At 55.4% G+C, this 12,899-nt stretch overlaps 1 protein-coding gene across 2 annotated transcripts in view; it reads left to right on the top strand.

Annotated features, from left to right (window-relative positions):
- The first annotated feature begins 1,991 nt into the window (after window positions 1-1,991).
- The window catches only part of RIPOR1 (RHO family interacting cell polarization regulator 1), a 119,138-nt gene continuing 108,230 nt past the window's right edge, over window positions 1,992-12,899 (top strand). The window contains exon 1 of one of the 2 annotated variants that reach the window (XM_073307142.1): window positions 1,992-2,171. Coding sequence is in view for 1 of the 2 variants with exons in the window: in XM_073307139.1 (XP_073163240.1) it covers window positions 7,319-7,334 (16 nt within the window). In the remaining variant the exon portion in view is untranslated. Of the gene's footprint in view, window positions 2,172-7,270; window positions 7,335-12,899 lie in introns of those variants that run through there. The other variant, XM_073307139.1, reaches the window with a different exon arrangement.

The raw sequence follows: 12,899 nt of genomic DNA, 5'->3' as shown, positions 1-12,899 counted from the left end.
TTTTCCCTGGTTGTTGCCTCGGGTTCCCCACCTGTGCATTGGGGAGGTTCTACAATTCATTATTGTCAGTAAAGCATGTTAGGGGGCAGTGACAAGGAACAGGGTGTGAAAGGTATTAAACCATGTCTACGTTCACCCTCATCATGACAGCTCCCAAAGGGACAGGGCCTCCTTGCTGATGGACCACCAGCCGGACTGATCTGTAGCTGGGTCCCTGAGACGGGCTAGCTGGATGAGCAGTCTGTGTCTGCCATTGCCAGTCTTACTGCACCACCAGAACCTCTGGTGCCCATGTGATCACTGGCTGCCTAGTCCTTGGGAAATGCACTTTGCAATTCGTTCTTCCAACCTAGCCATACGTCCATACCTGGACAGCCACCCCCACCAAACCAGTGCTGCTGGAGTGGATTCAGGGTCAGCTATGACTGTCCTCCTGGCCAATATGAACCATGTTTGTTAAAATGGGTGAGCGAACACTGTTTAACCATGACCCCTTGTCCTAGCCCAGACGTGCTGGACACTATGAGTGGCCAGGGCACAGGGAACCATAGACTGACATACTGTTGTGATGTACAGATCACACAGGCACTGTGTGAAATACAGACACTTTGGGGAGTTCCAGGAACAGTGATACTGAATCAATGCGGGACTGGGTCACCATCCACAGGACCAGTCATCTCCGATCAGACCACTGGGCCATGGAAGTTGGTGGATTTGCTTCTAGCCAGGAGGCTAACTCAGTGGTTCAGTTTTTTTTCAGGTCCGTAAGCAACTGAACTGACTTTGGCCAGGCATAAAACAATCATAGAATATCAGGGTTGGAAGGGACCTCAGGAGGTCATCTAGTCCAACCCCCCGCTCAAAGCAAGACCAATCCCCAATTTTTGGCCCAGATGCCTAAATGGCCCCCTCAAGGACTGAACTCACAACCCTGGGTTTAGCAGGCCAATGCTTGAACCACTAAACTAGCCCTCCCCCTCAACAACCCAACCTGTGGTCGGAAGCCAAGCCTGGGAGGCTGAGGTTAGCCAGTGGGGCTGCCTGAGCAGAGATAAAAGCACTCATACTGCACCTGGCTAGCTGAGCAGTGCTGGGCACAAGTCTCTCTTGGTCTCCTCTGGCAAGTGTTTATGCCCTAAAACCAGATACATGATTACCCCTAAAACCAGAGTTGTTCCAATTGGCCCTTCATAGGGCATGCTACCACCCCTGTGACCAGGCCAGCCCCCCAGGGCCCACAGGAACAGACTCCGGCTCCCTCCCCTGTGGCTGGACCGGTACCACAGAACCCACAGGAACAGACTCTGGCTACCTCCCCTTTGGCTGGGCCAGCCCCACAGGGCCCATGGGAACAGACTCTGGCTACCTCCCCTGTGACCAGGCCGGCCCCGCAGGGAACACGGGAACTGACTCTGACTCCGTCCCCCATGGCAGGGCCCACAGGGACAGGCTCCAGCTCCCTCCCCCATGGCAGGGCCCACGGGAGTAACAAGTGGCAGACCTGTCTCTTAGTCGAGTTGGTGGCTCTGACTGTGAGACACGCAGGGAGCTGGTGAGATGAGACAGGAGCTATTTCTACAGAGTCACTTCTCAAGGTAGAACTGTACTTTACTGCAGCTGGGGGCCGAGCCCTGGCCCCCGTTTAAAGCCCTTCTGTTAACTCATGGAGGTGAGCTTCTTAGCAGGAGGCCAGGGAGGGTATTTCCTGGGGGTGGCTGGGTGAGCCTGCTTTGCTCATGTTTTCCAGGTTGGAGGGGTGACCCTACAGCTGTGGAGGGTTTGCAGAGCCTTGCAGGGACCAGCAGCTCTTGCTCACGGGGCCCTGACACACCCAGCAAAAGGACTGGGAGCAAGAAGGCGAGGGGGACAGAGAAAGGAAGGTGCTGGCCCTTTAAGGTGGGGCTGCTGAAGCTGCTCTGTGGGAGGTGGAGCAGTTAATGGGAGGCAGGACCTAAGTGTCCCCTGCTTAAGGCAGCTCTTCAAACCAGCCCAGCTTGGCCGGGGAGGGGGCGGCTCGGGCAGCTCCTGGTAAAGCAGGAGGCTGCTGGCTGCAAGCTGAGGGCTGGCCGGGGAAGGAGCCGCAGGGAGCAAAGGCAGCTGCTCTGAGGGGGTCGCAGCTGCCTGAGTTTTGGAAGAAGTGGCATGTCCAGCTCCTGGAGCCCCTGGGATTGGTGAGTCCGTCCGTGGCTTCTTGTCCATGGTCCCAGTGACTTGAAAGCACCGAGACTCCCTCGCGCTCCAGGGCCAAGCCATGGCTGGTGCAATTCGAAGTGGCTGCGGCGGGGTGTGAGTTCTGATTTGGGAGTCCCCTTGTCACTTGGAAGCCTGCCGAGCTTTTCCCTGGGGCACGACCCTTTGCAGCCGGGACACGGTGAGCACCCAGCAGCCTCTGGCTGCGCCATCTCCCCTGCTCCGGGGGCTCCTCCAGCAGAAGGGTTTCCCCAGGCTCCCGCTAAGGGCTCTCCCAGGAAGGCGCCGTCTTGTCACCCGGCAGGGCTGCTGGGGAAGGCGGGGGCGCACGACGGGGCCAGCCGGCCCCTGCGCTGCCCGGGGGCGCCGGCAGTGCCAGGCCCGGCAGTGCCAGGCCCCGGCGGGGGCGCTGCGCCCTGCTGCTCGGGAGGAAACGCGTCTTGATGTCGGTGGCTGCCCTGGTTGTGAGGGGCAGGGTGGGGACCGCGGACAATGGGCCGGCGGCTTCCTCCTGCCTCTGTGGCCGCTGGCCGGGCTGGGGTCATGCGGTCACGGCCTGGCCCAGGGGGCCCACGGGCGGCCCCTCGGGGCGTTGCGCGGTTATTGTTCGCCAGAGGAAGTCGCTCGGCAGCTCCGGGATGCCCCGCTCTGCCCGGGGCTCTGCCCGGGGCTCTGCCCGGGGCTCTGCCCGGGGCTCTGCCCGGGGCTCTGCCCGGGGCTCTGCCCGGGGCTCTGCCCGGGGCTCTGCCCGGGGCTCTGCCCGGGGCTCTGCCCGAGGCTCTGCCCGAGGCTCTGCCCGAGGCTGCGGGGCCGCCGGGGGTCCGCTCCCTGGCCGCCCACGGGCGCTGCTCCCGGGGAGGGGGCGGCGCAATGCGGGCACTCGAGGGAGCTCACCCAGCACGTGAGAGAAGTGGCGGGGCTCTGAGCCCACCCCTGAGCAGAGGCCGCCTGGGCATCCCCTCCCCAGGGCACCCCTGCCCCGCCAGCTGCTGCAGCGTGTCCCCTTAGCAGAGCTGCTCGGAAGAGGGGCCAGGAGAAGTCGGGGCCATGTGGGGAACGGGCGCCTTCTCAGTAGGGCAGGCCCAGCCTCTCCAAGGCAACCCGCAGCCCAGAAAGCAGCCTGCAAAGGAAAACAATGGGGCTCTTGCCTTTCCCAGAGGCGTGGGGACAGGCGGCGGGGAAGGCTTTCTGTGCTGCTTTTTTCTGCTCTCTTGCATTAGACATTCAGGTCTCATCTCCCCTGCTGACCCTGGAGGACTCTCTGGAGCCCTGGGAGGATGAGGACATCCCAGACCCCCAGAGCTGACCTCGAACTGCGTGGGGCAGCGTTTCTTAGCAGACGGTTTCAAACACCGGGATTGCTTTGTTTACACCTATTTAACTCCAATGCCTAATAAATAGCTGAGAGAAAAGCACTCTTTGGAGGGGAATTGCAAAACGCTGGCCCCTTCTGTTCAGGGCTCAGACAGTTCTCAGATACCTGGGCCGTCGGGGAAACCTCCAGCAACACCAGGACAGATTTCACCTTCCTGACGCTTCTTGGATAAATCGCAAACAAGAAAAATTGCATTTTGGAAGAGTCCCTTCAGGTGCCTTCGCCTTTCAGAGAAAAACGAAACCGTGACAAGCTAGACTGGTTTCCCTTAGCAGCCCCTGTACAATTCCAAACTTTCCTGTCCCTGCTGGCGTACGCACCCTCTCGTCCGTGCTGGGGCCGTAAGAGCAAGCAACCCGTGCCGGGCCCCTCGGAACTGCCTTTCGTCAGCATCAGAGTCTGCTTAATTGGGGCCAGGGACGCAGCTTCTGGATAAACAGGTCCTTTAGAGGAACAGTTGTCTTAGGGTCCCTCAGCACTGTGGCCATCCTCTCTCTAGGCCAAACACCAGCTGCTCACGCCCACGTGGGACAGCTTCGTCTGCTGAGCGTTCGGGGCCAGCCGGGGTGGGGAGAGGGTGCAGTGGAGTTGCTCAGGTGCTGGAGGTGCCCTCGCTTCTCCTATGGGCACTGGAGAGAGGGGCCCAGGTAGGTGCCCATGGGGGGGATCTTTGGGCGAGGAGGAGCATATGCATTCCTGCCCCTCCTTTCGAGAGGTGGGAAGGGATGGAGAGTTTGGTGGATAAAGGGCTGGCGGGGGGAGCTGGCTGTGGCAGGATCTATGGGGTGAATGGCAAAGGAGGGTGGAGAGGCAACGAGGAAGGACCCAGCGCACAAGGAGAGAGGTGGGGACTGGGAAGATCCAGCTGGGAATGCAGGGCTGAGGGGGGCAGCTGCGGGTCTGATCTGCGGGCACGGTACCCGGTGTCTGAGTGTGGCTGGCATGTGCCTTTGCCCATCTGCTTGGGAGTGAGGGAATGTCGCTCCTCCATTGTGAGGGTCCTGCCGGGGGAGCAGCTGCAGGATCTTTCAGCTAGTTGTGGTGTCAGGGAAGGGGTAAGGGGCTGTTTCCCCAGCCTGAGCCCTGCTGTCCTGCCACTGCCAGCTCCCGGCCGCTTCCTGCTGACGGGGCGGAGCCTGGCACAGCAAAGCCAAGGACACTTGGGCTGGAGGCTTCTTTCCATCACCCAGAGGGCAGCTTGCACTTGAGCAGGATCTACCATGCCAGCTCCTTGCTGGACCTGCCCTCGCAATTCACTGCTCCCCAAAGTCCTGTGTACAAACCCTCCAACCCCCTGCAGCCGTGGCCTGGCCCAGTGTGGAGCTCCGAGACTGCACTTACACCAAGGCAGATGAGCTGCCCCACCTGCCGGGGAGGTCGTGACTCTTCCCAGGATGAAGGGCCATTTTCCCCTTGTCACCAGAGGGACATCAATGGTACATGAGCCTGGCTCTGCCCAGGCTTGGCCAGCCAATGGCTGAAAACCCGCCCGGCTCAGGGCTGCTGCTTTGCCAAGCCATGAGGAACCCCCTCCCCTGTGTCAGGGCAGTTTTCTTCCAACTGCCAGAGCCTCTAGCCTGGTGCTTCCTTGGCTATGTTCGTGTTCACCGAGACTCGAAATACTCCTCGGGAAGGTGCCTGTGGCTTCGGTTCACATCCTGAGTAGCTTCGTCTGCATGTTGTGTGAGCGTTCAGCAAAGGACAGTTGAGTGAGTCACTCCAGGGCTTGTGGCCACCCCACAGGCACCCCACCCACGCTGGGTTTCTCTCTGCAAACTCTCCACACCTTCCTCTGTACCCATTGTGCCCTCCGGGGCTCCCTGGTCTCTCCCCCACGGTGGCCGACCCCTGTCTCGGAGGGCTGCAGAATAAGAGGGTCTGTGTTCATGGCCTTCCCTGGGTAACCAAGAGACCGCAACTTGGGTATCCCCTCTCCATGGTATCTGATGTGCCCCCCATTCTGATGGCTCCCACTGCCCCAGAGCAGCTGGTTGTTCTTTGTAAAACAGTAGCCAGTGAACTTAAATGTTGGGTGTCATTAGGCTCCAGAGTGAACATGCCTTTGCAATGAACATGGGCAGTTTGCAGTCCACAGAGCTGTAGCTCTCCTCTTAGGGTATGTCTACACTACAAAATTAAGTCGAATTTATAGAAGTCGATTTTTAGAAAGCGGTTTTACAGTCGATTGTGTGCGTCCCCACTAAGCGCATTAAGTCGGCAGAGTGCGTCCACAGTACCGAGGCTAGCGTCGACTTTGGGAGCGTTGCATTGTGGGTAGCTATCCCACAGTTCCCGCAGTCTCCGCCGCCCATTGGAATTCTGGGTTGAGCTCCCAACGCCTGATGGGGCAAAAACATTGTCACGGGTGGTTTTGGGTACATGTCATCAGTTGCCCCTCCCTCCGTGAAAGCAACAGCAGACAATCATTTCGCGCCTTTTTTCCGTGCGGGCCCCATACTGCTTTCAGCAGCCGGTGCAGTACGATGCTAACTATAGTCATCGAACAACAGCTTCCGCTGCCACTCTGCCCTCCTGCTCGTGCTCTTGTCTCGATAGCAAATTTCTCCATGTTGTCTCTCATGGGCTCCCTCTTCCGCTGCCACTCTGCTCTTATGAATCCACCTCACAGGTTGTCAGCCACCGCCTCCGCGGCCACTCTGCTCTCCCAGTGGTCTCGCAGGGCCGCTTCCGTGGCCACTCTGCTCGGCTGCTCTTGTCTCGCCATAAAACGGCTTTGAGCGTGCAGCCCGCTCAGCTTTTGTGTCCTGGCAGCGGACGGTGCAGTAGGTCTGCAAACCATCATCACTGAGTGACCGCTTCTGCTGGCACTCTGCTCTCCTGCAGACGCCAGACCACGGCAAGCATGGAGCCCGCTCAGCTCACCGCGGCAGTTATGAGCATTGTAAACACCTCGCGCGTTATCGTGTGGTACCTGCAGAACCAGAACCTGCAAAAGCAGGCGATGGCAGCGCGGGGATGAGGACATGGACACAGACTTCTCTCAAAGCACGGGCCCCGGCAATTTGGCCATCCTGGTGGATGGTGGAGAGTCGCCTTGTTTACTCCCCTGCCCCACCTCCAGCGCGAGGAAGACTTGCTGTTTCAGCTCCTGACACCACCAGCCTGTTTGCACCCAACAGCCTCCACTGGGCAACGCCAGCCCATGCTCTGCCAGGCCCCCCGAGCCCCCTGCAGTGTCCAGCCCTGACCCACTGGCCGCTCACAGAAGCTCCCAGCTGCGATGGCCCCCCAGCACACTGTGCGCTGTTCCAGTTTCTTTGGCTCAGCTGAGCTCGGCCCCAGGCTTCGGGTAACCAGACAGCAAGTGTGAAAAATCGGGGTAGGGGGTGGGGGGTAATAGGAGCCTATATAAGAAAAAGCCCCAAATATCGGGACTGTCCGTATAAAATCAGGACATCTGGTCACCCTACCCAGGATGCCAGCATTGAGATGGGCTATAGTGAAAGTAATCAGTGCTAAGACTTCAGAGATGGCACCTTGGGATAATGGTGGGCACAGAGTGGTTACATACAAAACAACAAAAGGTATCATGTTTCCTGGAGTCTCAGCTTAACTTGGCACTGGGGCACTCTGTGGCATGATGCCATCCCTGCTGTCTCTCTCTTTACTCCTGGTGCTGCGTATGGCTTTTCCCCACTGGCTTCTCTCCTAGGTGGCTGAAGAAGTCCCTGGCCCGTGGAGTGGGTGGCAGAGGGAGGCTCTCCGTTTGCATGGTGCTGGCGAAAGCAGGACATGACAGCAAACACAGGTAGGGACACAGGAGTCGGACCAGTGGGGGTCTCTAGCTAACAGAGCTGACCTGGGAGGCAGCCCAAGGGAGTGCAGCCCACGTGCTTGCAGACCTAGAGCCAGACCACCGCCCCGACGGCTGCTCCTGGGTCCCTGTGCTGCCTGCGTGATGCCCCCCAGCCAGGCACAGGGAGCTCTGCCTCAGGCCAAGCAGGCAAGGAGCAGAGATTGCCTGAGTATGGTACGGTGGAGCCCGCTGTGCGGCGAATGCCTCCCTGGCTGCACTGCCTGTTGCAGTCCCATTGATGGGATAACTGACCGAGAGATGTTTCAGCGGGTTGTCAGAACCCCATAGGCTGCTCTGAGCCCTGGCTTCGCCCTGTCTAGGCACCTTCTCCTCTTGGGCGTGGGGCCATCTCAAAACCTGCCCTGCTGCATGGACCATGCTTATCGCAGCTGTTGGTCGTTTATTAACCCCGCATGAACTACAAACAGAGCAAGGGGATCATGGGACTGTCTCCTGCCCCCCGCCACCCCCAGAGTGTGTGATCACCGGCAGCGTGAGCAATGCAGGGGCTCGGACTGTCCTTTCCCAGCGTCTCTGGGCACTTCTCTCAGGCCCAACCCTTCACCCTGGCTCCATTCCAGGCCAGGCCCCGTCTCTGGGTCCAGCTGGGTACACTGGGTTTCAGCACCATCTTCTCCCGCACTGACCCCTCGCAGACATACACCAACCTCTGCGGTTTCTTCTCCCTCCCGCTCCCCTCCCCCAGCCAGATGGCAGGGGTGCAGCTGCTGGTTCAAGATGAGACTGTGCAGGGACGTGCCAGCCACAGCTGGTCTCCCGCATCCCGAGCCCAAGGGGATCCTGCCTGCCAGGATCTCTGGGCAGGGCTCTCTTGCTGGCTGACTGCCCCAGGCCCTGCCGACAGAGCTCCTGCTCTTTGCACCGTGCTTGGTGCAGCATACACCAGGGCAGAACCCACCTGTCTCTCTGGCTCCCCTGCCACCTCTGGGTAGGCAGGGGTCTTTCAGGCCCAGGCAGCGGTTGCATGGCTGGGAGGGATCACTCACGAGACCCCAGGTGGGGTGTCAAAAGCCAGTGGGGAGTGGAGCCTTCGGCTCAGAGCTGGAGGTGGCTGGAGCTGTCAGCTTTCCCCCGCACTTTCTGGGCTTGCAGGGGGGTGCTCGGGCCTCTCGGGCCCAGCTGTGGTTTGTGATGTCACCATGCCACATTGCTCTGAACCGCTAGACTTGGCAGCCATTGCTGGCACCCTGCCTGCTGAGTTTCTGGCTCTGACTGGTCACAGTCCAGGCTCCAGCTACGCTGAGAGGAGGACGAGGCTTTCCTAGGGGCCCAGGAGTGCCCCACTGTGGGGCTTAAGAGGGGGCAAGAGGAATGGCAGGAGAGCTCCCTCAGGGGGCACAGACAATGTCCCAGCTGGAGCAGAGCGTGGAGTCTGTCACAGGAGGCCTGGCCAAGGGGACAGGCAGGGCAAATACACTGAGCATGAGGCACATAGGAGCTGCCAGACTGGGTCAGATCCTGGGTGCAGCCTAGTATCCTATCTCCAGCCGGGACTGGCACCAGCTGCTGCAGGGGAAGGTGTAAAAACCCCACAATAGGAGGTGCTGAATAATCCACATCACACATGGACCCCTCCTCATCTCTAGTGGACAGAGATTGGCTCAAGCCATGAAGCAGGAGGGTCAATATCCTCTGTCATCGTTACGTATGATCACCCTGGCTAGTTGTATTAGCTGTATCAATGCCTCAGTCCTATTTCGATTCTCGTTAAGTTCCTGGCTGCAATGACTTCATGTGGCAGTGAGTTCCACTGGCTAATTACGTGTTGAGGGCAGGGAGATTTCCTTTTATTGATTTTTGAATTTCCTACCTTTCAATTTCATTGAATACACCCTTGTTCTGAGACTGGGAGAATAGCTGCTCCCCATCTACTTCCTCTATTCCAGTCAGCATTTTTCGGATTCCATTGTGGCCCCTCTTCTCATTTCTAAGGCTTTGTCTTTACTGGAACTTCGTCGGCAAAACTTTTGTCATTCAGGGGTGTTAAATCACCCCCTGCCCCGAATGACAAAAGTTTTACTGACAAACACCCATGTGAACAGCGCTTTGTTGACAGGAGCGCTCTGCCGCTCATGGGAGGTGGAAGTTTTTTGTTGGCGGAAGAGCTCTCTCCCGCCAACCATCAGCAGCTACACTACGCACCTTTTAGTGGCGCGGCAGTGTAGACAAAGCCTTAGATAACCATCCTAGTCTCTTCAACCTGTCTTCATAGGAGAGCTTTTCTGGACTCTTGATCACACTTGTTACCCTTCTCTGAACCTCCTGCAGGGACATGGCGACCAGTACTGCACAAACTGTTTGGATGTGGCTGCCTGCTGATTTATATTCAGACATTAGAATGGGTTTGGGTTTGGAAAGAGGGGACTGGTTCATAGAATATCAGGGTTGGAAGGGACCTCAGGAGTCATCTAGTCCAACCCCCTGCTCAAAGCAGGACCAATCCCCAATTTTTTCCCCCAATCCCTAAATGGCCCTCTCAAGGATTGAACTCACAACCCTGAGTTTAGCAGGCCAATGCGCAAACCACTGAGCTATCCCTCCCCCCTAGATATGGGGCTGGGGTCTGCAGCTCAAGGCCCTGCTTGAGGCCCAGGTCTTCTGCCTGTCATCTCAGCACAGAAATGCTCTGATCGCTCGCTGCCTGGAGCTGGCCAGTGTTTTCCCCAGGAATTGAAATTGTGTGTGTGTACTATTCAGGGCAGGTGAGGGCCGACAAGGGTTGAGACTGTGAGGGCAAAGGTGGGCTGTATGGCACCATATTAAAAACTGAAAAATGTTTCATGACTATTTTATTAGATTTAACTCAAGTTTTAAAATCATCACAAAAATTAAAGTTGGCTACTCCCTGTACTACAAAAAGAACAGGAGTACAATAGCTACAACCTTCTTGGTTTCTTCCTGTAATTTTGGTGTCTTCTTGTGTGTCCATTACTTCCAGTCCTTCATGATTATGCTCATGATCAGGCAGAAGGCGACTTCTTTCAAAACACAAAATTCTATTCAGTGATGAAAAAGAACGCTTGGCTGTAGCTGTTGTGACTGGGAGCCGCAAGAGATGAATTCCTACTTCTTTCATCCCAGGAAACAGCACAAAGATCGGGTCGAGCCACTAGTGATGATAAAAAAGAAGTTGAAGTCAAATCTTCATTTGTTTGTCCTATGATATTCCACTCTGTGTTCAAAATTCTCTACTCTGTCCTGAGCACATGGCAGCCCCATGGCTGGCAGTGCCTCGCCCCACTCAACTGTCGGTGTTTTATAGAACAGGCATCTGTAAAAGCTACGTAGAGGTCGAGTAGAATCCAGAAATTTCTACTGTAGATTTGTAAGAATCAAGTCTGTATACTTTTTCAGCTGGCTTAACAAACACTTCTTGTCATCTTCACTTAAGGAGTCAATATAAATACCTTCATTAGTCAACTTCTGGACTGAATTCTTTGCTTCTTCCCGTACGCTTTTCAGTGGATAGCTCTCGGATTGCTCCAAGGGTAGACAAAGATCTACTACTGTTGTAGCAAAAGCCTGGATGACATTGTTTAATGACCCAAGTGGTTTCAACAGTAGATTTACAAGAGAGAGAATGGCGATAGTCTTCAGCCCTTCTAGCTCTGTCAATCTGTTTCTTCACTTCAGCAGGTGGGTATTGTAGTTTTAAGAACATTTGATAGAGATCCTGTAGCTGTTTGTCTCTGTCTGGGGAATTGGAGCAAATACAGTTGTATCTTAGAGCTTGGCTGTAGACAATGGATCGTGTGATGTGGTGTGGATGAAAGCTGGAGGCATGTAGGTAAGTATAGCGGTCAGTAGGTTTCCGGTATAGGGTGGTGTTTATGTGATCATTGCTTATTTGCACTGTAGTGTCTAGAAAGTGGATCTCTTGTGTGGACTGGTCCAGGCTGAGGTTGATGGTGGGATTGAAATTGTTGAAATCATGGTGGAATTCTTCAAGGGCTTCTTTTCCATGGGTCTGAATGATGAAGATGTCATCAATATAGCGCAAGTAGAGTAGGGGCGTTAGGGGATGAGAGCCGAGGAAGCGTTGTTCTAAGTCAGCCATAAAAATGTGGCCATACTGTGGGGCCATGCAGGTACCCATAGCAGTGCTGCTGATTTGAAGGTATACATTGTCCCCAAATGTGAAATAGTTATGGGTAAGGACAAAGTCACAAAGTTCAGCCACCAGGTTTGCCGTGACATTATCAGGGATACTGTTCCTGACGGCCTGTAGTCCATCTTTATGTGGAATGTTGGTGTAGGGGGCTTCTACATCCATAGTGGCCAGGATGGTGTTTTCAGGAAGATCACTGATGGATTGTAGTTTCCTCAGGAAGTCAGTGATGTCTCGAAGATAGCTGGGAGTGCTGGTAGTGTAAGGCCTGAGGACAGAGTCTACATAGCCAGACAATCCTGCTGTCAGGGTGCCAGTGCCTGAGATAATGGCGTGTCCAGGATTTCCAGGTTTATGGATCTTGGGTAGCAGATAGAATACTCCTGGTTGGGGCTCTAGGGGTGTGTCTGTGTAGATTTGTTCCTGTGCTTCTTGAGAGAGTTTCTTGAGCAGACGGTGTAGTTTCTTTTGGTAATCCTCAGTGGGATCAGAGGGTAATGGCCTGTAGAAAGTGGTGTTGGAGAGCTGCCTAGCAGCCTCTTGTTCGTATTCCAACCTATTAATGATGACAACAGCATCTCCTTTGTCAGCCATTTTGATTATGATGTTAGAGTTATTTCTGAGGCTGTGGCTGGCGTTGTGCTCTGTATGGCTGAGGTTGTGGGGCAAGTGATGCTGCTTTTCCACTATTTCAGCCCGTGCACGTTGGCAGAAGCACTCTATGTAGAAGTCCAGTCTGCTGTTTCAACCTTCAGGAGGAGTCCACGCAGAATCCTTCTTTTCGTAGCGTTGGTAGGAAGGCCTCTGTGGGTTAGTATGCTCTTCAGTGGTGTGTTGGAAATATTCCTTGAGTTGGAGACGTCGAAAGTAGGATTCTAGGTCACTGCAGAACTGTATCCTGTTCATGGGGGGGGGGGGGGCAGAAGGAGAAGCCCCGAGATAGGACCATCATAGGACCTAACCACATCAGCCACACCATCAGGGGCTCGTTCACCTGCACATCTACCAATGTGATATATGCCATCATGTGCCAGGAATGCCCCTCTGCCATGTACATTGGTCAAACCGGACAGTCTCTATGCAAAAGAATAAATGGACACAAATCTGACATCAAGAATTATAACATTCAAAAACCAGTAGGAGAACACTTCAATCTCCCTGGACACTCAATAACAGACTTAAAAGTGGCAATTCTTCAACAACAAAACTTCAGAAAGACTCCAACGAGAAACTGCAGATTTGGAATTAATTTGCAAACTGCACATCATCTAATTAGGCCTGAATAAAGACTGGGAGTGGATGGGTCACTACAAAAACTAATTTCTCCCTGCTGATATTCACACCTTCTTGTTAACTGTTTGAAATGGGCCATCTTGATCACATTGGCC

The sequence above is a fragment of the Lepidochelys kempii genome, chromosome 12, assembly GCF_965140265.1.
Source record: "Lepidochelys kempii isolate rLepKem1 chromosome 12, rLepKem1.hap2, whole genome shotgun sequence".
NCBI classification, from domain to species: Eukaryota; Metazoa; Chordata; order Testudines; family Cheloniidae; genus Lepidochelys; species Lepidochelys kempii.
This window is presented reverse-complemented; position numbering and strand designations above follow the sequence as displayed.